Source organism: Leptosomus discolor, chromosome 22 (assembly GCF_034619465.1).
Source record: "Leptosomus discolor isolate bLepDis1 chromosome 22, bLepDis1.hap2, whole genome shotgun sequence".
Taxonomy (NCBI): domain Eukaryota; kingdom Metazoa; phylum Chordata; class Aves; order Leptosomiformes; family Leptosomidae; genus Leptosomus; species Leptosomus discolor.
The window spans coordinates 6,608,572-6,633,899 of NC_141412.1; the positions used below are offsets into that span (position 1 = coordinate 6,608,572).

The 25,328-nt window shown below is 50.3% G+C and overlaps 1 protein-coding gene across 3 annotated transcripts in view; it reads left to right on the forward strand.

The window, feature by feature from the left end:
- Positions 1 to 25,328, forward strand: part of ARHGAP32 (Rho GTPase activating protein 32) — a 171,430-nt gene that overhangs the window by 136,431 nt on the left and 9,671 nt on the right. For all 3 annotated transcript variants that reach the window (XM_086476847.1, XM_086476848.1, XM_086476849.1), the window contains 5 exons: positions 9,012 to 9,161; positions 19,128 to 19,230; positions 22,218 to 22,362; positions 22,659 to 22,741; positions 24,626 to 24,733. In XM_086476847.1, the coding sequence (XP_086332973.1) occupies positions 9,012 to 9,161; positions 19,128 to 19,230; positions 22,218 to 22,362; positions 22,659 to 22,741; positions 24,626 to 24,733 (589 nt within the window). The remainder of the gene's footprint in view (positions 1 to 9,011; positions 9,162 to 19,127; positions 19,231 to 22,217; positions 22,363 to 22,658; positions 22,742 to 24,625; positions 24,734 to 25,328) is intronic.

Genomic DNA, 25,328 nt, shown 5'->3' on the forward strand with positions numbered 1-25,328 from the left:
GCATCTTCTGTGAAGGGATGCCACCGGCAGCGGCGTCTTTTGTGAAGGGGTTGGGAGAGCAGCAGTGACGTTACTTGTCGTACTGGGAGTACTGCGTACTTCAAGAGAGTCTGTACACGGCTGTGCCGTGTGCTTTAAGGAAAGGGAGGGAGTGTGCTTTGACCCGAGTCTCTTCCTTGCTCCGGATGGATTGCTCGTGTCCCTTCCTGATGGAATAAAAAGGTTCCTTCCCAGTGGCTTCCCAAGGCCTTGCATAAGAGCAACACCCTCTCGCTCCAGGTTTGAGCTCCATCTGCCAAACTCCCAGTTACTCAACTTCCGTGTTTGTTGATTCGCGTCAGGTCTTTTTGCACCGCTTGCCTCCTCCCACCACCCAAGCTGGAGCGTGCTGCCATGCCAAACTGGAGTGACTTGACGGCTGCAGTCACTTTGGTTATCCTGGTTTAGCTGAGGTCAGGATGCGGCTGAAGCGTGATTTGTGTTTGAATGACTAGTGAAAGCTCTGGGCTGCATGCATGTGTCCAAAGTACTTGATGTTATTCAGGATTGGCTTGGGTTCCTGTCAAGTTTTTGGAATATCCCCTGCAGCACTGCTTCCCTTTGTAGCAGAAGTGGAAACAGTGTGAGTGAAGCTTGAGCAGCCGGGCTGCAGCTCCATTTCGACTGTTGGAAGCCTTTTGGCCAAGGAAGGGCTCTGCGTGCAGCCCGCAGCCAGTGTTTGAGTAAGGGAGGGCAAAGGCACTTTGCCTTTGAGTGTGAGTCTGAGAAGAGTCGATCTGGACTTCTCTGGAGCTGTGTAGACAGGACCAAATAAACATTTGGTGTAGATTATATTAGGGGGAGGATGAGGTCAGCCATGAAGAAAGCCCATCTGTAAGGGTAGGTAGCAGCTCGAGTAATTACTGACAGGGAATGTGTGGCATTTTCATCACTGGAGACTGTCTAGTTGGAGAAGCTTCTGGCAGAGCTGGCTGAGGTACAGTTGGACCTGCTCTGGTGGCGTCTCATGGATTAGTGGCATCTTGGCTCTTGATTGTTCTCCCCCCTCTTCCTTACTCGTGAGTATCTGGAGAGTTATCTAATACAAAATTACCCGGTGCCTTACTTGTTGTTGATGTTGATGCTTACCTGGTTGTCCTTAATGCTACGGCACCACTTGAGGTTCAGGATAAGAAATCTGCTAACCAGTAACACCTTTCGTGGGACAGTCACCTTTGGGGTTGTTCTAAAATAGGGTCTCTTCTCAAACTACGCAAGTTGTGTAAGGATTAGAGATAAATTCAAGTTATGGTATCACATTCTCTTTAGTGTTACACAAAGGCTTCAGTACATCTGGATGTCGAGATCTCCCATACGTATGGGTGTAGCATGGGCTGGGCGGGCAAGGTCATGATATCCCAAAGTGAACAAAGTCCCAAAGTCTCCCTCACGGGCAGATCTGATGTTTAGTTCTGCTCACGATAGTTACCTGAGATAGAACGTTATTTTTCAAGAGGACCCTTAATCCTCAAGGTGAGCGAGATGAGCAAAAGCACTGCATTAAACCCTGATGGAACACATCGAGGTTTAGCAAAATGGGAGTCTGAACGAAAGAGGAAAAAAAGAGATTTCAAGTGCCTCTCTTGCTATTTTTCTCCTGGCTCTAGCATTCCCAGTCTGCTACCCTTGTCTCCCAGTCCCGCTGCTGGCCTCGTGACCTCTTTGTGTCACCTGAGCTGCTGACGCTGCGGCCTTGCGTGCTGAATGCCCTCACCTCTATCGTTTTGTTTTCAACTCCCGCTTGTTTTCTGGTTTTGGCCTCTGATAAGTTGTTCCCTTTGAACTGCAGCCCCATCTGTTTTTATTTCCTCACCTCCAGTTGCAAGCCCTCGAGGCCCGTGCGTTACCTCACCGAAGCCCATCCCTGCCGCATCCTCACTCAGACTGTATTAGTCAGCGCTGCTTTTTTTTTTTCCCAGATACAATTCAAACACGTTAATAGAATTAGTAGATTGTCAGCCCTGGTGCCTTTGAAACCCCTCTCCTTTCTCAGCCTTCAGCTAACTGATCTGTATCTCCTACCCACACGCTGCTCCCCTCAGGGTGGGTCCGCTGGGCTTCAGGGAATGGACTGAGAGATGCTCTGCTTGGTCAGGAGGATTGTCTTAGTGCTCCCTTAGGGCCTTAGAGCCGATGGAAAGATCAGGCATCTCTCTAACCTGGAAAGTACCGCAGATTTCTTGGTGTCAGGCTTTCCTATCGATACGTAGGTGACAGACTTATTTATGCATCTAGCTAACCTTGTGCTCCTCATTCTTATCCCGTTATAAATACTCGACGAATTTGGCGATGAAGAGTGTGGAAAGAGTTTTTTCCCCCTGTACGTAGTTCCTGGTTCTCGTACGCGTTTTCTCGTTGACATAAAGAAACCTTCTCCAGACTGTTCACGTGTAGATTATCCTTATGCATATCGTGTGATTTTTAGTTAAATAAATAACGTTGAAAGCAGTCAGTGCTGCTGGTCAGATGTGCTGTTAGCTTTTGGATTTGCAGGCTCTGGAAGAGGACTAATTAGACCCAACTGCAGCAGAAGCTGACAGAGGTGGTTGTATAATCTGGGCATGAAAAAGCGGCGGGCGTGTTGCCAAGCTGGTTGCTCTCTGGTGCCAGAGGTTCCTATGCTAACCAAAATAAGCCAGTACTCCAGGCTGAGGTTGGCAAGGACGAGGAAGAGTTGGGAGTTTTGCTGAGATTATTGCTTACAGATGCTGCCCAGTGATGGCTCCAGAAGCCTGGGCAGACACAAGAATAAATGCGGCTTCCTTATTGCTAGACTTTGTAAATGAGAAACAGCAACATCACTTATCAGTTTTAATGACCTACTTGACTCTCCGAGTGTATGGTGCTCTCGTGATAGCTGGAAGTACGTGCTTATTCTTGGCTGGTTCTTGACAACATAGTTAATTTTAATGGGTTTTATCTAATGGCACTGAAATTAATCACCTTTAACATATTTCGTGGCTTCTTACAGCGCAGAGGCCAGCCTTAACCGATGTCAGCCTGGCACGAGATAAATGGTGCGGCGTCAAAAAGCACACAGCATTTTTATTTTGTGTTTCTTTTCTTTAGAGAGCAAATCACTAAGTACACATTTGTGAAGGTTATCGGAGACAGAAGGATATTTTTTAACTCTCCCATCTATGGAATTTTCAAATCTCTTTCTAAAAATCTTTATGACCGAGGAGGGAGCGCAGTGCAGCGATCAATGCAATTCTTGGTCTGGTGTTGGTTGGTCCTTCTTCAAAACCAGCGTCCTGTTCAAGGACTAAAGGACGGGGCTTGGTGGTGCGTGGTTCCAGACTCTGGTTGGGTTTTTAGGGCTGTATAAATTAGCTTCCAAAATAGAATCTGCTGTGGCAGGAGGAAAGGAGTAAAATGTCTTGTTGCTAAGGAACATGACAGAGAACTGGGAGATGTGACTCAGTTCTTGGCTTCGTTTAATTTCTCTTCGGTAAGATGTGAGTCCACAGAGCATGTCTTTCGAAGTGTGAAGGGATGGATATTAAAAATATTTACTGAGCTTTTAAGGAAGGGCCGAGATAACCGGTGCTGTGCGGGGAACCGGCTGAACCCGGTCCACTCACACAGCTAAAGGCGTTCCTGAGCGTCGGCAGAACCAGGAGCGCAGGAAATACGTGGCAAAACCAAACCTGGCTTCTCATCTCCCTGCTCTTTCTTCACGAGGGGCTGTTGCTGCTCTGTCTCTCCCTGCGGTAGAGTTTAATTTTAGAGGAGAATGGGTCTTGAGGGGCTCATAGCCTGGAAAAATTTTAGCTTGACTTGCTGTAAATCTCTCTTCAGAGAGGATGGGGTTTGCTTTTGTTTTGTAATACCTAGCTGTGCTTTTTTGAACAGCATTTCCCCACCTTTTTCCATCTTTGATGTTTGTGGCTGGATATTGCAGTTTGTTTATGTATTTTAAACTATGCAGCCACATGTGTTCTTGCTTTTGACCTTAGCACCCCGCTCTCCTCGCTCTCTCGCAGCAGGGGACAGCTGTAGCCTGTAAAATCGCTGTTAATAATAAGAGAAACAAACACGCTGGCCATGTGCTGGGAATGTGGGTCAGCGTACACCCTCCAAGATTTTCTCTTCCAGTCAGCGTTTACCGACCCTGTGTTAGAAAAGACGCTGCTGCCAACGATCCTGCACGTAAAGGTGCAAGACGTGAAATCCGCCCTTTGCGTTTCGGTTGTTTGTTTCCCCTGATCTTTGAAAAGAGGCTGGGTGTGCAAGATGGGAGATGCTGCAAGGTTGACTGTGTTGTATTTTGTTCTCGGAGCTTTTGCATCGTGGGGTTTTCCGGGATGAGTATTGGGGGCGCAGTAAGGCTGCGTTTGTTAAGACTCTCCTGTTTGGTCAGCGTGATTCGAAGCCAAGGAGTCAGGAGCTGTTTTTCGTCCTACCTTTCCTTTCGTGGCCAACAGTTTGGGCAACTGTAATTAGACGTTACGTTTCAGAAGTGGTCTCAGGAAGAGTTTTATGGCCCAGGCGTGATACTTCCGCAGCGTGGGCTGAGGCACGTCGTATCGTTGGACTGTGCTCTGTTACGGGTGTAAATCCAAAGTAATTGCATCCCTGTCAAATCGACGGGGGCGCGGGAGGGATCAGGAGCCGGCGCTCCGTGGCGTGGTTGTGCCTCAGCGAAGTGGGCTGGCTCGCCAGCAGGCCGAGGGCGCAGTTGGGCGGCGTGTTGGCTTTGGCAAGGGAGCTCGGCCCGAAGATGGTCTCCGCTTCCCCGCGCTTTGCTCCGCCGCCCCCTCCCTTGGGCTGCCACAACTGCTCACGCTCTTCGGCTCTTAAGAGCATCCAGTTCAGCAGATTTATTTTTCATCTGGGTCGCTGGCGGTGACTTGGCTCACGGCGCAGCCTCACGGAAGGGTGTAGGGACGCTACGGCAGCGCCACGGCGGCCCGTGAGGGCAGCGGGTCGGGGAAGATGCAGGAAACCTCAGTGTATCCCACGAGATCCCCATGAGCTTGCAGCGGGTTCCCAGAGTAACCCGGGAAGAGCACGTTGTGCTGAACGACAGCCGTGAAACTGCTTTGGATCGGCTGATGGCTGACACGTTGCTCCGGTAAACAAGCGGCATAAAGCATATCCCAAAGTGCCTTTTCCGTCGGCGGCACTGGGGTGAGCAAGCCCTGCTTTTAGTGAAGTAATTATTATTTAATAGTTTTTATCGATGACCGGGGAGTTTCGGGCCTTGCTGTTGCTACGAAAGCTTGGTGGTATAGCAACGGCGGCGTGGTTTGACTGATAAATGTTCCTCGGGGAGGTACAGACTCTGGCGGTTTCCCAAAACCACAATAAAGTACCTGGCACAAGTATTCCTTTTTCTTCCCTCCCTTCCCACCGTACGAAGGCTTTGGCCAGCGTAGTTACGTCAGCTGAGGGTGTGATATTTTTTTCTCGCTCCTAATTGACACATTCCTGCCAGCAAAAGTTCAGGAGTAGTCCAGCCTCAGGTGGGGTTTTCTTTTATTTGGGTTTTGATTGGGGTTTTTTTTTTTTTTTTCAGCCAGCCTCACTATGCTAGATGGAGAATTTGTCTTTGCTTGTTCCGGCCAGGATACGTAGCCAAACCTGCCTTTCTGAGGAAAATCAGCTCCTGCTCCTTCTAGGAAAGCCTCTGTTTCTCTGTTTATAGCGGTTAAATCTGAGGTGGAAAGTAACGTGGATAAACGTGCCTCCACCTCACATGGAGACGCAAACAGAATGGTTCAGATTTATCATATCCCCGCCTTACTGGTGGGACAGTAAAAGTATAAAAGGGCTAATTATTTTATCCACATCTCCTTCATTTGTGACAGTTTATCATCTAAACCCCGTGCCTTGATTCCATAGCTTCCGTGTGAGACCAGCAAGTGGGTGTAGGACCACTGGGTGTGCTGCTGCAGCAGGGCACCGCTTGCTGTCGAGGTACTGTCACCAGCGGGACAGCATTTTGGAGCAGAAAACCTTGATTCTGCAGGATTCTTGGTGGCGGCCTTGGCACTGGTGCTTATCCAGAAACCGGGACTGCTGTGGTAGCTTCACCTAAACCGAAAGGCGTCAGAAATTAAACCTCTCTTAGGTTGTGTCGCTGGTTTGAGGGTCAAATGACGCTCGAGGGGTGGGAAGCGGGACAGTCAGCATTTCACCTTCCCTTGCTGCTGTCAGAAAGACAGCATACCTGACAGCCTCCTGAGCTCTTACAGCTTCTAAGGAGAGCTTATCCTTATCAGACACCTACTCGCTTTTCTGTTCTCTTTTACAACCTGTCAGCAAAGAGATGGATTTTCTCGCTGTTGTGTTTTTCTTCCCCACCCAGGAGAAGCCAAACTCCGCTCAGTGAATCATTCTCGCATGGGCACAGAACTCTGAAGTCAGTTTAGCCTGAGAAGCTCTTGTACAGAGCGGGCAGGGATCTGTGTTTCCCCAAGGATCCGTGCAAATGTTTCACCGGGCGGTTGATAAGTGAATTCCTGGTCACTGAACCTGCTCGGGCATTGCCCGGGCAGTCTCTTGGGCTCTCGCACTCGTACCCATGGGGCTGTGTTTGTGGGAGTCGACTTAATGACGCGGAAAGCAAGACATTTATTTTAACCTGTACTGAGTGGCTTAAAGACAGAGCAGATATATTGTGTTTTAAAAACTCGGGTCTCCTTTCTGGTTAGGGATGTAAACAGGTGTCACTACCAAGCCAAGTACATCTTTGGATCATGGAAGTGTATCCATGGCACCTTTTTCCGTTTTTAATGCCGGAGGTGACGCCCAAAAGTCACTGGTCACCAGCATGAGTAGAATTTCTGCAGTGCTGGAATTAGGGGTGCTTTAAATCCATGATCTGACGGACTCATTTTTCACGAAGCGCAGCAGGGTACTTCATGAAGAACCGTGCGCGGTCTGTGAGCTGATCCAGATGAATACCTACCGATTAGTAATGGCTTCGTTTGTCTGTTGATTTGACTGTTGTAAAAGCGTCTGTCTCGGCTCTGTCGCCTCCCAGAGCATTAGCACACGAGCCCGAGGGTGCTAACCCTCTGAAACAGCCAGGATGACACCCCGTCTCCATTTATTCTCGAGCAGGGCTGATAGGGGATGATAAATGAGCTGTTGCTTTGCTGTGATGATAGATAGAACCAAATCTATCCTAACTTTGTTTAGCATGTCAGCGCAATCTGTTCGTTTATTGTGTGTAATTAAAAACCCCCCGTCAAACTGAAAACATTCCTTTAATTAAGGCCCCCGTAGCCACAGTTTGTCATGCTCGGTGCTTCTGTGTTTTGTTAAATGATTCGGGTTTCAGTGTTGAGAACACAGACATGGGTTTTGTAGGAGCTTTTAGGATTTTGGGTGTTGGGATGTATTTGGCTCCTGCGGGTCAGTGTGGTGTCATGCTGCTAAAAGGGTTTTTCACCCCAAAGCAGAGCTCTGCTCTGCTCACATCGACAGAAAAGCATAAAGGTCATTGGAATCAGGTTTATTATAAATAGAGGGACTGTGTTAGTACCTGGTAAAATGGAAGGAAAAATACTCAGCTGTTGAAAAGGATTAAAACATCGTGAAGCGTAGTGTGGTGTAACCCTGTTTATGAGACAAGGTTTTTCATGTTGTTTGGTTGAAGAGTAGCCAGCCTGCCTGCATGAATCTCCCTTTTGCTGAGTCCCAACTTCCCAAGCCGCTCGCAGAGTTTCGGGGTGCCCACGCTGCCAGCAGTAGGGACGCTGGAGAGAGGCGCCTTTGTCACCAGGGGTCTTCGCTGCTTTTCTGTCTTGTTTGCAGTAGCGTTACTCTGCTGGAATTTGGTTAGAGTACTTTGGGGTGTCACGCAGGTGGAACACACGGTTGTCTTTCCTCCCTGGCATCCGAGACAGGAGCAGGGAGAGGGGCGGCTGGTTGTTGCTGCAGAGGCCTCCCCGCAAAGCACGGCCTGTCAGACCTACTGACGTGTGCTTTTCGGCAGAGCTCTTCTGGTGAAGTTCAACTGCTTGTAAGTCAGGGGCACAATGGCGCTTTTGTTGGGGAGGCCGGAGCCCTCTCTCGCTTCCAGAGCGGGCCTCAGGAAGAAAAGTTGACACTCAAGGGCATTGTCCTGCTTCCCACTGAAACCTGCCTCAGCCTCTCCGCCCGATTTGCGTGAGCGTATGTGTGTCACCCGCTTCTGCCCTGCGTGACTCTCCATTTCCTTCAGCTGTGGATTATGCTCCGTAGTGGGACTGGATGGTTTTAACAGAGTGACCGGTTCCACCCGCGGGAGGTGTGGAGGGATGGCCCCCGAGCTACGTCCTCTTTGTAGGCTTCTTGTGTTTATTCTGGAAGGGATAAACCGCACCCCTTCAAATCAGCTGCCTTAGTTTTTCTCTTCAATAAACCCAAGTCAGGCGTGTTTTTTATCTTGCAAAAGCTCGAGAAGGCTCAGGGAGCTGGGCTGTACCTCCGCAGCTCCAGCGGGGTTGGCTCGACTTGCAGGTGTGCTGGAAGGGCAGCCGGCGGCACCTGGAGCTGCGCGTCCTCCGCGTTCAGACACTGTTAGTCATTCCTTTGTTCTAGAGGTGACTACCAGAATGAGAGCCGGTTACAAAGCCTTTATGGCTGCTTGTAGATGCTGTACCTGGAGCACACAAGACTGTTTGCTTCGTTAGTTCCTCCAGAGCTGAAACTTGTCGCTCTGAGGTGCCGCCCATCAGCCAGTACCCGTGACAGGCCCGTAGCGCGCTCCCAGCTGAAGCTGCTTTGCAGATGAATGTGTCTTTGTGTGGAATTCTTCCATTACAGCTGTCTCCTGTTGTTTCTTCCCTAGCCAAGAATTAGAACAAAAGCCAAGTCTCTGTTTAGTATCAGACCTTGGAAAAACTGTTTCTGTAAATAATTGATATTAAAGTTGCTGCGGTTCTTATGTGCCCCGTAGAATGTGTTATGCTTGGCCTTGCCCGACGAAGCCAAGTCTAAAATTAAGTGGGGTTTTTTTTTTTAATTTTGTTGTGCAGTGTCAAAAAAACACGGCAAGCTCATCACCTTCCTCCGTACATTCATGAAGTCGCGCCCAACGAAACAGAAACTGAAACAGCGGGGGATCCTGAAGGAACGGGTGTTCGGCTGTGACCTGGGAGAGCATCTTCTCAACTCTGGCCATGACGGTAAGAAACAATCCGTTCTTGAGTCCTTCCTCTGTTGGGAATCTTATTTCGGGGTGATTGTATCTAGCAAAGGGTACTAGCTGAGAAACGCGTAACAGAAGTCGATGGCTGAGGGATAAATTGAGGCTAAGGCCGATAAGGAGCATCGTGGTTCAACGTGGGAGCGCTGAAGATGGATGGAACTGCTGAAGATGAGTTCTCAACTTCTTGAAGTCTTCGAATAAATATTACGGGTTTTTTTTTGCAGGGAAATAAACTTTATTTATGTGTCGGTGTCAGTGAATAATTAACTGATATGTTAAACCCATACCTTTCTCTAACCCGGTACCTTTGTATGATTCTAGCACAATTTGTGATGTAATCCTTCATCTGCCTTTTCTCTTGATTTCACAACCTTTACAGGAATTATCTGGATGTGACATTTTGTCACAGCTTGCTTTTCTCTCAGTTTGTTACGGTAAGTTTTCTGTAGCTCTTCCTGGTCCCTTTCGCCTTCCCACCAGCAGCTCAGGGAGGTAGCAGGGAAGAGCTGTGCATTCCAAGAAAAAACTTACGCAATCGTTCCTGGTCTTCCTTGGCTGAACTCCCCTTTCACATGCTCTTTCCTACCCTCTCACTGGGACGTCTCCAGTCCAGGGTGTGGAGTCGGGGAGGTACCTGCATTGCCAAGGAGCAAACCAAGGACTCAAATTCTTTTGCAGTTCACTAGCCAAGGTCGTTCCCGTACGTGGCCCGTGCTGGGGGTTATTTAGAAGAGCAGCGTGGAGCAGCCGTGGGCTGCAGCCCATTTGCCCAGGAGTTGAAGACACCAGGAAATTAGTGATGGGTGTAGCATCGCTCTGCCCCGTGGTTTTGCTCCTTGCCAACGGGGTAGGTTCTGCGGCAGACCTCGTATGCCAGAGCTGTTCGTCCGGTGTCTCCCGGCTGCGGCGTGCGGGCTGGAGGAGAAGTGACGGGCCGTGTCGGGTAGGACGGGAGTTCCTCTGTTGGGTTTGTTTTCAGTGGTACTTTGGGCTCCTTGTTGCTACGAGCGCCTTTTGGAAAAGGGGTGGGGAGGTGTTTGGTCCATGTTTTCCAACTGATCCAGCTGGTAACAGCAGCGTGCGCTCCCTTGCCTGACATGAAGTGTTTTACTACCGGTTGGTGAATAATATGAGCTTGTTCTTACGGAATCAGGACTGTGGCAAGGCTCATTGGCTTGTTAATTGGAACCAGTAGAGGTCTTTGTTGCTGGGGCTTGAAAAGCAGCAGAGAGCCAGCAACTGGATGGTTTGGAGACAGAAACAGACAGGAACCCATGGAAGAACTGCATCAGGAGTAGGTAATTTACACCGCCGGGTAGCTATAGAGCTGGTTTTATATTCATGCTGTGGGAGCAATCTTGGAGGGCAGGAGACGTGCCAGCAGAGTGAGCTCATTAATGGGAAAGAGAGAATTCTCTTTTATCCCCAGCCCTCCTCCTGTCCATTTTAGTTAGGCACAAGTCAGCAGTAATTAAAGCTTTTCCCTGCCCTCTGCGCTGACTTCTTCCCCTGGCTTTAAGGGGTGCGCATTTTATTTAGCATTAAAAGACACCTCCTGAGCCTGAACTAAACCATTCTGCCTCCACTGGAGGCTCCTGTTTGGCAGTCTGTGGGAGCTCCCTTCTTGTCCTAGACACTCCCCTACCCTCGCAGAGTGACTGTGACTGAGCTGTGCTAATGAGGTCTCTTCATCTGAGAACGTGCCAGTTGCTTTACCCTTGGTTTAAGAAATCTTTCCCAACTCCCTGGAGGGAAGCAGATCCAATTGGAATGTTGCTAACAGGGGCATGTCTCCTTTTCACACAGCAGGATTGGGTTTTTACTGTGTGATTCAGCTCCCTGACCCTGTATTCCAAGTGACGTAATTCCCTGGGATTGGTTTTGCGGAGACGTTTCTGGGTTCCTGTGAATCAAGCTCCGTGCATGCACGGCATTTTAAGATCCCCTCATTCTGTGGCATTAACGTTCCTCAGAACTTGGAGCCAACTGCAGCGCTGAGCTGCTGAAAGGGGGCTGAGCTGTCCCAGGAGACCCTCAGGTGAGCAGAGTTAGAGCAAAGATGCAGTCCTGCTCCTTCACCTCGCAACCAGAATGTGAACAGGTATTGCTGTGGGAGCACAGAGCACTGCAGCTGAAGCGTGTGCATGGTACCTACTGGTAGTGCTTTGGGCTTGCAACCATGAAACAGCTCCGTTCAGAAAAAAAAAAACAAAGAAAGAAACGAGAACCCAAGACTTTCATAGGTTGGTTTAGGTAAATGCTAGTTTTGATGCTGCTGTCCAATACCCAAAAGATTTAGCGAGTCTGAAGGACCAAATGACACCCTACGGTGTTTGAACTGAGTGGCGAGGCATTCGTGTGCTCCTCGGAAAGGCCATATTGAACCAAGCTGGCGTTAGGTTAAGAATTTTATTAATTACCGGTTTTGGGAAGCTGACAAAGCCTAAATTCTCAAGAATTCGCTGTGAAACCCCACAAGCACTCCCAGTTTTGCAGTCGTGAACATCTGAAACTTTGTCTTTTGGGTAGGAAATGGTGAGAGAGGAGCAGACCGAGAGAATAAAAGGGGTAAGGAAGGGACCTGGCCTGAAATAGGCCTGATGTTTTTTACTGGGCGCTCTGTGAGGCAGCTGGCTCAGATGGCTTAGCCAGGAGAGGAGCGGGTTTGCTGTCGTGCCTCTGCGTGCCCCGAAGGGAATTCCAAACACCGAGGGAGTGTTGTACCTACGGCAGCGCGTTGCCTTTCCGCGGGCTCAGCGAGTCCTCACTCTCGTTCCGCATCCGTTGCGCCCCTTTCAAAAGGAGAATAAATTGGCCTGCGGTGTACGGGAGGGGAGCGGTACAGGAGCGGGACCTGTCGTGCTGCTACGGAGCCAGAGCCCGGGCGATGCCCTCCTGAGCCAGCCGAGCATTTCTCTTCGGTTACCCGAGTTGTTGAGATCAGATTTGTTGGCTCCTTCGGCGTTCCGAACGCTTCCCCTGCCGATGAGCGTCGTCTGGAAGCAGACCAAGTAGGGAGTAGCTGTTTCTTCATCGCCCCGAGAGATGTTCCCAGTTGGTTTGGTGCTGTTGACACCCACCGTGCTGGTTTGTTTTATGGAGCCGTGAGGTGCAGCAAATTCAGCATAATCCCCGGCTCGTGAAGGGACCTTGTTCCCTTTGTAGGTAGAGAGGAGGCTTTTTTCCCCCCCCTCCGATTTCTTTCCCTCAAAGGAAACCAAAGAGAATGTAGCTCGACCCCAATTAGAAAGAGCCGTGCTTGCTGAGGGTGTGTTTGTTTAGCGTGGGAGCTGGTTAAATGCTGCATTGCAGCATCTGCACCGCATCCTCCTTTGCGCCTCGAACGGGAGCTCTCCGCAGCTTCTGACCGTGGGGCGAGCGTGGGAGTCCGCGGCAGCGTGGTGAGCGGGAAACCCGCTGCCCGGAGGGGCCGCTGGATTGGAAAGCGGGTGCGGGATCTTGATCCTGTTTTATACGGGGAGCTGTTTGCACGGGATGGTTTTAGGCTCTTGCGCTGGTTGTTAGGCTCTGCAGCTAAGCTCCTTAACAGCACCTGGGGATTTCTGGTGGCGTCACAGCTTGTTCTGGGTCCTCCGGTGCCGTCCTTCCCTTCGGGCCATCCCCTGGCTGCAGCTGGGTGATGGAGTTGCCTTGGATGCTGCTTTATTGCAGAGTTATTGTGGGGAGAACGCTGTTCCCTGAACAGCGTAACACAAGGGATGAGATCTCGGGCAGCATCTTGGCAGGGATCTGTCAAAATCTGGTTCCCCTTAGCTCGAGCGTAAGTTTGGGAATCTATATGTCATCTCTTTGGTTCCCGGTATAATGCGAGGAGTCCCTTTTACTAGCTCATAATTTTCATGATAATAAAAGTCTGCCTGGCTGGCTTCGGCTCTCTGCCGTCCCTGAAGGAGGCTTTGATTTGAATTCAGGACAGCTGAGTCTTACATATTTATTAATTTTAGTTTCTCGTGATGTTTTAACTCTTAGAGGGTGAATTCAACCAGTTTCCCCTCTCTCTCTTACTGCTAGAGAATGAAACTGGACATGACAAAGTAAAGCAACCTTTACTGCAAAGTAGGAAGTTACAAATACTTACAACGTTGTTGCTGTCTCTGCTTCCATCTCCCACGCTCGGAGAGCCAGACTTAATAGTCCCTGTCCGCCCCCGGGGTGCCCCAAGGGTAGGTTTCTGACCCTTGTGAAGTACTTGGAAGGTCGAGAGCTTGCCGTGGACATTAAATGGTATTTATTTGGGCGGTAACGCAGGTTGGCCCGCGAGATCCAGAGGAGCCTGTGAGGGTCTGTAGGAAGTGAGTAAACGTACCTGTATTTATTCTTTTATTTATTTTTATTTATTATATATTACCTATATCCCCTGTATTTATTTTGTTCCTGGGTTGGGTTTGTGTCATTTGTTATGCAAACCCCTGTAACGTAGAAGACGGATCGAGCAGCCCGGACAAAAGTGCAATAGCTGACCCAGATCGCAGATGAGCAGGGAATATCCCGCTTCCTGCAGATGCGCCCTCTGCCACACGGACTCGTTGAACACAAGTTGATGCTTCTAAAGGCCACGAGTTTTGAGCTGTTTCGGGCAAATTTCCAAACATAACAGGCACTGTTATTGCTTCACCATCTGCCCTCTGAATTGCTGGAACTCGAGATTATTGGGTACGGGGTTAGCATTACAAAGAGGTACACGGGGTCCCCGTGGAGAATTGCTTGTTTGGGGGAAGTACTTGCAGAAAGGGAGAGCTGAGCAAGCGTGCGAGCTTTTGCAGATAAGAAAAGAGACGTTTTCTCTCTCTCCTCTTCTTTTTTAACCCGGCCTGCAGCTGTGAGAAGAGAAATTCTTTATGCCTGAGTGACCCAGAGGACAGCAGGGAGTTGAAAATTAATTTGCATTTTGAAACACTACAGCTGTAGGGGGAACAAACCTGAGGAAAAACGTTGCGGTCCGTACAGGAATTGCTTGGGCTCTTATCCCTCCGCTCTGGACGAGGTGGGTACTTTTTACCCCCCTCAACTTACTGTGGTAAGTGATCTAAACAGAAAACACTGGCACACGGTTCAGATATGAGTATCAGTAATATCTTTATTCCGTTGGTGGGTATTTTATATCAAAGAAGCCGGCCCCAGAGAGCTACAGCGCGGGAGATGGACGCACTGTACAGAGGCTCCGAGCTTTGGTCCGAGCGCAGTGAGGCACCACTCGCGCTCCTCAGGCGCAAAACTGCCCTAGCGTAGACGTACCCCCCGCCTCGAGCGTGTTGCCGATCTCACGGGGCTTGAAAAACACGGTTCTCTACCTTCCCAGCCTGATGCAAGGTTTGTGTTTCTCGGGCTCGAACTTTGCACTTTGGTTTTACACGGTGCCTGAGTAAGTTGCCATAAAAAATAAAAAAAAGCAGCCCAGCCTTAAAAACGCAGAGCGGCCGAGTCCACAGACGGGCGCTGCTCTCGGAACCCGCTCCTGGTTTACGGCCCCTCTCCCACTATTGCACTTCCCCAAGTGCAAAAGTCACATTTCACATAAAAACGTTGCCTAATAAACCCAGCGCGGCTGGTGAGAGCAGGCTCGGACTTTACGCAACTGCTCCACAGCAGAAATAATTTAAACGTGGGTCACTTGTTGGAAGAGAGCTGCTTGAGGGAGGTTTGCTGTTTGGCTGGTCTTGTACTTACTTCTCGCTTACTCCTGGTGATCCAAACGTGAGGAGTTGCATTTAGGAGTGAGACGAAAGTCCATCCTTTAAAACTTTGGGGGGTTTCTGGCCGTGCAGGGGATGGTGCTTCTAAAATGGCACCTGCAGGCGACTCGCCGGGTGGCAGGGAGCCCCTTACAGGGCCGTAAAAGGGAAATCTTTAACCTCTCTGCCCCGCGCCGCTTCACTCCTTCTGTGTAACTTTTACTGTAAAAGAGTTTCAGAAATGAGTAGTTTGAAATGATGAAGTTCCTGGGAAAAGTTAGTCTGAATTATTATGCGGGGTTTTTTAATGTTTTTGGGTTTTTTTTTAGGAAATATTTGGACAGGTTTTTGCAAAATTGAGCTAAAAATAGGAAAAATGATTGGGATAAAAGCAACTGTATTGCTTTGGGTGAGGATATTCATTGTTAGGTTTTTAGGTAACCGCGTGTTAATACGGCAAGGGAGACAGGATTTATTTGGCTAATTTCAGATGGCCAGAAGTTTGTCAGAGTCTCAGGTGATCACCACACCTCAGGAAAGAAAAAAAGTTCACACCGTTTGTGTTGTACCTTATGAAAGATTAAAAAGGAAAAAAACCCACAAACCAACCCCAAGATGATAGGAAAGGAAAGGTGCCTGATTTCAAGATCAATCAAAACATTCTTGGGAATGAAAGCCATAAAACTTCTGCGCCCTCTTAATGGCGAGGAATTAACCGGCTAACGAGCCCTAGGGGATGCAATAAACCTTGCCAAGCAGCTGAGAGATGCTCAGGAATGAGCGGAATAAATTCCTTGAGCTGCGAGGGCGATGAGGTACGCTAGGGTCTCCTTTGTGGATGCGCCCACACTTCCACCGTTTGCCCTTGGTAGCCTGGAACTACCTGTTACTGGAGACAGGGGACGAGGGGAGGGAATTGATTTTGGAATGGGAGACAGGATTCCTGAAAAGAGGTGGGTGATCACACGTAGCACCCGCCAGCGGGTTTTGGCAGCTGCGTGAGTGACGTGGTGGCGCAGGGATCACCTGGAGTCCGTGGCTGAAGGCGGCGTGGCTCAGAAAAGGCATCAAAGCAGCAGTGAGCGTTCGTCCCCTTGCCTGGGAACGTGGAGCTGGCGGGGGCTCTGTGCTGGGTTTAATAAGCACAGGTTCTGGGCACAGGGGATCGGTGGGGCTGGAGGAACGCGGCGTGTGTGTCCCCGCGCTCGTCCCCTCCTCGCGCCTCTCCCGGAGCGGCTGGCAGAGCTAGAGGTAGGTACCTGAAAAGGTCACGACGCGGTGTCAGAAGCCACCGTCGGGGTTGGTCTTGGCGCACTTCACGCTGGCACAATTAAGCCTTGGCGTGTGCCGCCGTTTCACTCTGGTGGCCGTAGGCGCACGTCCCTCCCTGCGTGTGTGTATGCACCTACGTGTAAGTGTGCGTGTAGCTGAAGGGGAGGGGGAGGTTAAATGCGCGTGTAACTGCCAGGTGTCATCTCTGCTGAAAAATCAAGTCGCCGTTCCGGCAAAGGGCCTTCAAGTATAATTATAGCCCTACTTGAATTTCAGTCACTTCTCCAACCGTGCAGATTTCCCCCAAAATATCTGTGGTGCTGGCGTGATATATTTAGCTTAAAGAACAGATCGTCCCGGTAACCAGATTAGGAAATGCGTAGAACAAACCTGCTGGAATTTTTTCAGTGTATATTAATTATTGTAACCCAGGATCTTCCGTGACAAAGTCCCACTTTGGGAAGCGCACTGTTGGTGCTGCCTCCCTCACCTTCCCTCTGTTTTCCCCGGACCCGATTCCCCTTGTCACAACAGGTTGCTGAACCAGTAAATGCCGCTCTCGCCGAGCTGTTTGTTTACCCAGCTCGCTGAACCCCAGAGGGAGGAGGCCTCGGGAACACGCGGAGCTCGCTCCCCGTGGCACAGGCCTTCAGTTAGGAAGCGCGGGCGGGTGTCGGCCGTGTTCGTGGCGTGCAGATAAACAGCAGAGCTGGCTGTGTCAGCCTCCCTGGGAGGAATTAGGGAATGTCCTAGTTATTTATTTGCCGGTTTATTTATTTCAACGGGTGCTACTCGTTTGAAGGGGACCCCTACTGAGGTGCCGGTACAGACCATTAAAGTCTTGGGGATTTTGGAGCTAAGCATTAAAAGATCTTGCCACGACACTTAAAAACTTGGGTTAAACTCCTTTACCCAACCCTGCGCGGCTCTTGTAGTTGGGCAGCTGGCAGACAGAAACGCCGCTGACGCAGCGCGGAGCCCGGCATCCTCGCTCGGTTCCCTGATGAGGTTTGTGGCCTCTCACCTTTCTGTCTTGGGTGGCGGTGGGGAGGGACACGCCTGTGGACATCTCACATAGTCGCGCTTGGTTCTCGGTGAACCCTTTTTGGCAGCTGCTTGAGTATGGTACAACTCCTTCCCTGTCCGCTTAAAGCCTTAAAAGCTTCCTTCTTCGAGAGGTGTGGAATCCCGTTGGCGTAAAGGGGTAAGTCTTGTCCTCCCAAAACGGTTTTTGAAACACTATTAGAACGGGGGGCCACCTGCTCTGGTGTCAGACGTGTCGTTTACGGCGCTGGGGACGACCACACGTTTTACCAACGCCCTCTCCAATGGTCTGTTCATGCGGCGGCGAGTCCTTGTTGCTTGTCCTGGCTCAGATGCCTCAGCGTGTGTCTGGTTGGTTCCTAATGTTGCTCCAAGCTCCCAAGGCTGCGAGGGGCACCTTTAGCTTCAGAGCGGGTGCTGAGGTTTCCTCCTGCAGATGTCTTCTGGCCCCGTTGGTGGCAGTTGAAGTTCCCATTGTCCCTACAAGGGGAGAGCAGAAGGTGGTCACCTCCGCGGGTTCTCCTTCCCCCAAAAAGCAGCGCTTGGTTTCCCAAGGCTCTTTCTGTGCCGTTGCTTCGTGTGCGAGGGCTCCGCGTGCCCCAAAGCCTGCGCCTCGCTCTGGAAAACAGGGAGAGACGCTGTAAGTGCCTAATGGCGCAGTCCCAGAGCCGGACTGATGGCGGTTTGACTGGTTCTTGGGGTGTCCAGGGCCCCGTCAGCCATCACTGAGCCTGCGTGAGGGGCGCACCACGCGGCTTGGTCGGGTTTGTTCTGTCCTGTGCTGCGGCGCGGAGCAGATGTGCCCCTGGCCCGGGGTGCACCTGCTGATTTCCAGGGAACCTCGTAAAACGCGTCTTTCCTGTAGTCGTGCGAGTGTTTGCTGCGAGCTGGGAAAACAGCCGTGAAGCGGCTGGGGAGGGGAAAGCACAGAGCATCTAAGTTCAGTAGCACTTAGGAGACCTGACTGGCAGATGGTATTTGCTGCTTGATATAAGGGGATTTGCCACGTGACCTATTCGGAATCTGTGTCACGTGGCAAATTGATCAGACCTGGCATTTAATGTGAAAGAATAAATCTAGATCGTCATAGGAGCTGTAGCAAAAAGGTGGCTTGCAGGGGAGTCCGCGAGGATCTCGGCTTTTTCCACAAGAGCTCAGTCCTCACTTGCTTCCTGTGTTAGGGCAGTTTTATTTCCCTTTTATAAATAAAGTAATTTGCTCCTCCTTAAGCTTGGAAGGGTGGACAGATAGCTCCAGCAGTGGATGCTGCGTGAGGCTGAGAAGTCAGCTGGAAGGAATCGGTTGGCGAAGCGGCTTGAATATTAACTTGACACCTAATTACACCCTCCAGGCTTATTTTTTTCCATTCTGTCATGCCCCGGTCTGTCTGCAGTTTCTGCGAGCGTGGTATGCTGCGTAGCTCTCTAAAGCCAGTCACGCTCCGGTAGGCATTGGGGGTGAAGTTATCGGGTGTAAAAACTCTCCTGGCCCTGGCGCAGAAAGTAGCATCTCCTTAATGTTTGTATTTGCTTAAACCCCAAGCAGTATAGGTCAGTCCTGTATAGACTGGAAAACAAAGGAAGTCTTTGGCCGAAGAGGGTGTATTTACTCCCGTTTTCTAGCTCTTCAGTAATGGAATTTAACACCCCAGTTCTTGGGGGAGTTGTGATGGGACCTGCACTGTCTCTGCTTGACCAGAATTGACTTTTTTCAACCTGATTCATATCCTGGCATTTCTTTAAAGCAAAGAACACCTCTGACCGGTTTCCACGCCGACTCCTAAAGTTAAATCTCTTGCAGGCTTTCCCCTCTAAGGAGGAACTAAAGCAGTAAGTATCCCAGCCGGGCTCGGTTTATGACGTCTGACAGGACCACAGCCTGAACGGGGACTTTATTTAAACAGGCTCGACTCACCAGCACCGCTTGTTCTTTAGTCCCCCAGGTCCTCAAGAGCTGCACTGAATTCATCGAGAAGCACGGCATCGTGGATGGGATCTACCGGCTCTCGGGGATCGCCTCCAACATCCAGAAACTACGGTAAGGGCCGCGTTGGCCAAACGCGTTCGCCGGGGACGGAGGCGGCACGTGCCGCGTTCGGAGGCCGCGCGCTTGCAGAAGCCTGCGCTGGGGCAGCCTGTGCTCGGTGCCTGCTGGGTTTGTCGCCGGTTTGGAGCAACACGCTTCGTTCTGCGGGAGGTTTCCCTTCGGGATAGAGTTGTCGGAAGGCTCTGGGATCGTGGTGTGGCTGTGCTGCCGCGTGCATTCCTGTCTCCTCTTGCCCAGAGCCCTTTTGAGCAGCTGATGCTTCTCCTCGCTGCTTTGGACTCCTGGCGTGTTCGCAATTAATTGGCACCGCGCAAAGAAGGCTTGGATAAGTCTCGGTGGGCGGCGCTGCCCCGCTGCGGGGCTGTGCGGGGCAAGGCTGGGTGCGCGCCCTCCCCGGCTGGGAGCTGTTCTCGTCACCTTTTGTGGTCTTTATCCTTTTGTGAGGCTGTTCTTCCGCCCGTCGTTTTTCTGTCGCGAAGGGACTGAGAGAACCTAGCGGGGTGTGACTGAATCCCAGTGCTGATCCTAGGCCCGCGGCCTCGCAGAGGCAGCAGAGGGGTGTTTCCCGTAGGAAGGACAGCCTTGAGTGCCAGCTGTCCCCGAGTTCCCTGGACAGGTTTGAGCAGTGCGGTTACTGTACGAACCCCGGTATGGACGGGCTTATTCTGGTTCAGCTTAATCCTGTTGCTCATCACAGCAAGTTCCAGTTTAAAATTGGGCTCCCGAGGCTTTGATGCGCAGGCTCCAAAGACTCTGATTGTCGCTGTTGCCCACAGCAGTCTTGGCTGAAGAAAATGTTTGCCCTTGCTGCGGTTACATCCCTGTAATTCCCCATTTTGACTTGTGCTGGACCATCTTTCTAATCGCTGCCCTAGTCTGTTTTTTTCCCGTTGTGTTGCCAAGACCGTTTGCTCCTTCGCTGTTTTCCAAAGGTGCTTTAAATCCAATTTTCTAGAACTTTAACGGCGTAATGCCCTGGTGTAGTGCAGAGAACGAAGCCACAGCCTGTTCTTCAGTTTTCTGAGACGTTCCAAAGACAAAAGGAAAGGGAGCACACGGCATAACTGGTAGACACTGTCCCTGTTCAACTAAATCACTAGAGATTTTCGTAATTGTTCGATTAATGTAGGACACGTTGCATTGCTGTAGTTTCCAGCAACATAAACAGATCATTAGGCTGGTTTCAAAGCTAGGGCTGCAGGATCCTTATGGATGACTCACTGTTCTTAAGTTTCACAGAGAAGAATTGGATCTCCCGGCTTTAAAGGGCTTTTTGGTTGGAGGGAAAGTTAGAGAATGTATTCCACATGGGAGATGTTCTCCAGGACCGAGGCTGGCTCTTTAGCAGCGCAGTAGCCGCCTTTACTTGGCTGGTGGGCAAAACGGAGTGTTGAGTTGTATGTTTATCCCTGTATCCTGGCTCTGGCTGTTTCTGAGACACCGAAGTTGTATTCTTCTGCTACCAAAATCCTCCTTTGGGGTCAAAAGAAGTGAGTAGTTCTTGAAACGGCCAGCGCAGAGAGAAGGAAGGCTGAACGTAGTGGGGCTTCCCGTTCTTTGCTCCATAGTCTGCTTCTGCGGGGGTACATCTCTGACACGGCGTGAGATTTATTCCTAGGAAAATACCCAGGAGCACCAGGATACAGCCAGGGAACTTCAGCCAAGGCTGAGTGTATGTGTGTGGGGCGGGCTGTGCCTTTCCCTGCTCTCCCTTCTGAGCTCTGTCGTCTTCTGTGGAGCCAAGGGCAGGAAATGAGTTTCTCTCCCAGATATGAGTAAGTGATGAGTCAGAAGGTGCCGTGGGAGCGGTATATACTGGACGCTGAGGACTCTGGCGACAGGCAGGCCGTCAGTTGGGGAAAATCAAACCTTTCTTTCCTTCTGCGCTGTCCTTGGGCTGAGAGGAACCGGGGTGGTGACCGCCCTGGTTACAGAACGCCTGGTGCCTCGGGCGCGGGTGCAGACTGGTTCCGTTCTGCAGGCAGAGGGAGGCGAGCTCCGTGTTTGGGCTGTGCTGCAGGCGTGTGCCACCCTCTGCGTTACAAGTGGCCTGGCTGGGACGGGGGAGGAGAGGCCGGGGACGGTGCCACCAAGCCCCCGACGTCGCTGTGGTTGTCGCGTAGGCAGGGTGACTCCCCACGTCGATGATAAGCCGTTGTGGTTTACAGCTTAAAGACCCTGGTGGGGAAACAGAGCTTCAGCGAGAGCAGCCGTGTTCTCGCAGCTCCCTGTGGCCTGAGTCACCAGCCTGGTCCCTGCGAATCTGTCCTGCTAATTCGAACCAGCACTTTCCATGCACATATTCTAGCAGTGAGCCAGCCCTTGGCCTTCTCAGCTCGGCTTTTATTTCATAAATGTGTGTGATTTGGGTTTTTTTCTCCCTGAAAACCAAGGGAATGCTCAGGGAGTTACTTCATGTGGTTCCTGGCTCTCTTCGCCCTGTAGCAGAGTCGGCTCACCAGCTTGTCCCCGGGGGCATTTCAGCGCACGCTGGTTCCCATGTGCGGCAGCTGCCGACGGCACCGCCGGTCCGTTCCCCGCTGCTTCGTCGTCTCAGTTTCCAGGCCTTTGAAATGCACAGGGACAGCAGCTTTCGGTGGGACCGGCGGGCACCCCTCCTCCGGGCAGCTCCCAGTCCCAGCCCCGGGGAGTTAAACATTCGGACAGTCTCCGTGGGCTTGGAAGACATCCTCAGGGGAGTGGGTGAAGAGCCCTGTTGCAGTTGAAGGGATTGCAGACTGGCTGATCGGTTGTTAAACTAACTGAAAATGCCTTATTAGAAGGAAAAAAAAGGTCTCATTTGTGGAAGAATCCACTGTAGCAGCAACACAACCCTGGCTTTGGTGACGAAGTATTTATTTTTTCCTGTAAATCAGGAAGCCCTTGCTTTTCTTGATGGTCGTTCGCGCTGGGTTTTCTTTTCATTCCTCCTTTTCAAACCCCTTTGCTCATTTTTTTTTTTTTTTTCTCATTTCCAGGCACGAGTTTGACTCTGAGCAGATTCCTGACTTGACAAAGGATATCTACATCCAAGACATTCACTGCGTGGGCTCCCTCTGCAAACTGTACTTCCGCGAACTCCCGAACCCTCTGCTGACCTATCAACTCTACGAGAAGTTCTCGGTAAGTACCAGCCAAGGCCTTTCTTTCCCTTTCCGCTTCGCCGTGACTTCGCCTACCCGGGTTGAACAGAGGAGCAGCGAAAAGGCTCCAGCAGCGAGCCGAGCCTGCGTTCCCCACGCCTTTTTGTCTTCTGCTTAAGTTGGGGTTTTTAAGAGAGCTCGGAAGCGCCGCTCTCCGAAATGACCAGCCGGAGGCCAACCTGGTGCTGCCGGCGCACCAAGCGCGGCGGTGCCCCGCTCTTGAGGTCCCTCTTCTCGTCTCGTTTGCCGCTAAATCCCGTCCTGCCTTGTTTCCAGGACGCCGTTTCTGCTGCTACAGATGAAGAACGGCTGGTTAAAATCCACGATGTCATCCAGCAGCTGCCCCCGCCTCACTACAGGTTAGTGCAGCCTTTGGGCGCAGCTCGGGAGCGAAATGGTACGATTCCAGTTTGCCCGCTCAAGATACCGAGTGCATTAAAATGGTTTATGGCTGTGTAAAGTTGATTTATATTTTAATTAGCTCGTTACCAGACACACAGAGTCACACGTGACCTCCTTGGAAACTACGTAGAGGAGGCAAAGACAAGCTTGTTCAGGCAGAAGTGGCTGATGGCACCAAGGAAATGGTGGTTTTGGGGGGCACAATACCAGCTCTAGGAACCACAGTTAAAAAAAAGTGAAATGTAGCCCAAAAAATGGGCTCAGGCCTTCAGTTTCATTTGGCCAAAGTGTATTTTTTTGCCGCTTCCCCGCCCCCAGCAATAATAGTAACAAATTATAACAATGCTGTAGTAGAATAACTAATTATAATACAGTGTTTAAAAATCAGCAACTAATTATAATACTATATTCAAACTAATTAGTATTAATTGATGATATATGATAATGAGTCTTGATGAAATAGAACAACATGTCAATGCTCTTTAGCAGTAAAACTGATGGCAGGGTATGGTAAAAAGGCATCAGACAAAACCATGTGGTGACTGGTATTACCTACTAAATATAACACCGCGCGTTAATGATTCTTTGAATATTATTAATGGCTAATTATTGTCACGCTGAATGGTAAGCAGCCTTCACGAGTAATGGGGAGAAATAGCTAATGACAATGTTGAAAGTTGCTGACATTCGAGTAAGTGTTGTGATGAGCTGGACCAGTTGTGGTGCTGCGTGCTCTGGGCGACCAGCGGTGGCGTCTGCGCCTGGACGTTATCGAACTGTACTACGGTAATTAGCATGTTAATTTGTTACTGTAACCTGAAGCAGTTAGGATTCTGTACCCCCTCGAGTGGTATCGATGCCCGGTTGTAGCACGTGAAGATAATTATTTGGATGTTGAGAGCCATTTACAATAATTTGTGCTAATAAGTATTTAAATTTTAATTATTGTAAGGTATGGTGATGAGGTAGACAATTGCAGTGCTGGACCTGAGTGGTGTAGTTAACTAATTATAAGCTGTGTTACTTGAATATCAATAACTCGTTATATGGTCATTAGCCTTACCCAAGGATAACGGTTAACTCACGCGGTGCAGGCTATAACTGTGTGCTCCTCGCTCTTGAAATAGCGTTAACTAAGCAGTGTTGCAGCAGGTAGTTTGTATTAGTTAATTGTAATATTTTATTTATGTTAATTAAGGGATGACCTCTCTCAATGATCTCATTTTCTCTGGTGCATCCCACCTTTTCCCCAAAATGACTCTTATTTTATGGGGCAAACAAACAGACCCGTTTAACTTGTGTCTTAGTTTTAGCCCAGGGAGACCCCTGGATGCACAACGATGTCGATGGCCAGGGCTGCTGCTCTCCTCCTTTCCTGCGGTTTGCTTGAAAAAGGGAAAAAACCAAACCAAACCAAACCATAAAACCCACACTTTATTTTTCTGCTACTCTGGGAGAAGAAGTTCTGCGCAGGTACCGGGCCTTGGGCGGCGTACGCTGGAGCTGGCCCTTCCGTTTCCACCCGAAGCATCCGCTGCTCTCCCGCCTCTGCTGCTGCCACTTACCTTCTTCCCGACCACCTCCGTGTTTGCAGGATCCAGCCCCTGGACCGAGAGCAGATGCTTGGAGCATCTTTTCATCGAGCGTGGACAACCCAGGAGAGACTCCCCTCACCCCACCCCGCTGTCGTTATTTGCTAAAGACAACTTTACCGTAGTTCAACGTTCTTTTTTCTGTGAGCTGTCAAACCAAAAGGAAATAATGAACCGAGGTTTGTTTTGTAAATCGCAGCAGGGCTTTGCTCAGTGGTGCTGAACATTTGCCTATCTCCTGTTTTCCAGGACACTGGAGTTCTTAATGAGACACTTAGCTCGTCTAGCTGATTACTGCTCCATCACGAATATGCACACTAAGAACTTAGCAATCGTCTGGGCTCCAAACCTCCTAAGGTACTCTCTTTTTTTTTGTTTGTTTCTTTTTTTTATTTTCCCCCATTTCAATACAGGATAAGTTTTTATATATAACCCATACCTGTTCCCCGGAAAAATCAGCTGGAAGGATCTTCCTTTCTTCCATCCCCTGTGCTCTTCTCCTGTAAAATTTCTAGTGGGAAGTCACTGCAAAAGCAGGGGCTTGAGACCAACTGGCCAGCCCTGGGACTAGTGACGTAAAACAGCTCCCGCTCTTGCCAGCGGAACCACGCGGCGAGAACACCCCAGTACGGAAACCATCTTGGATAAACCTGTCCCCTAAAATGTGTTTTGAACGTGTGTAATAAGGTAGTTCAGAAATTAGTGGTGTCATTTAAAAATTTTGCCTTAAAAGAAAAAGAAAACCAATTAATCACCCTGGACTGCTTTTGTTACCAACGTGAGAAATCCGAGCCGGAGATCCCCCTGCGTGCGGTTACCGAGGGTGAGCCCTTTCCTCCATCCGGGCCCTTCACCCACAAGCAGCCCCATGCCCTCTTGTTGGGGGTGCGTGCCGAGCCAGATCGGCTGGAGACACCCCTGCCAGAGGGGGAGGCACGTGCGGCTTCGTGCG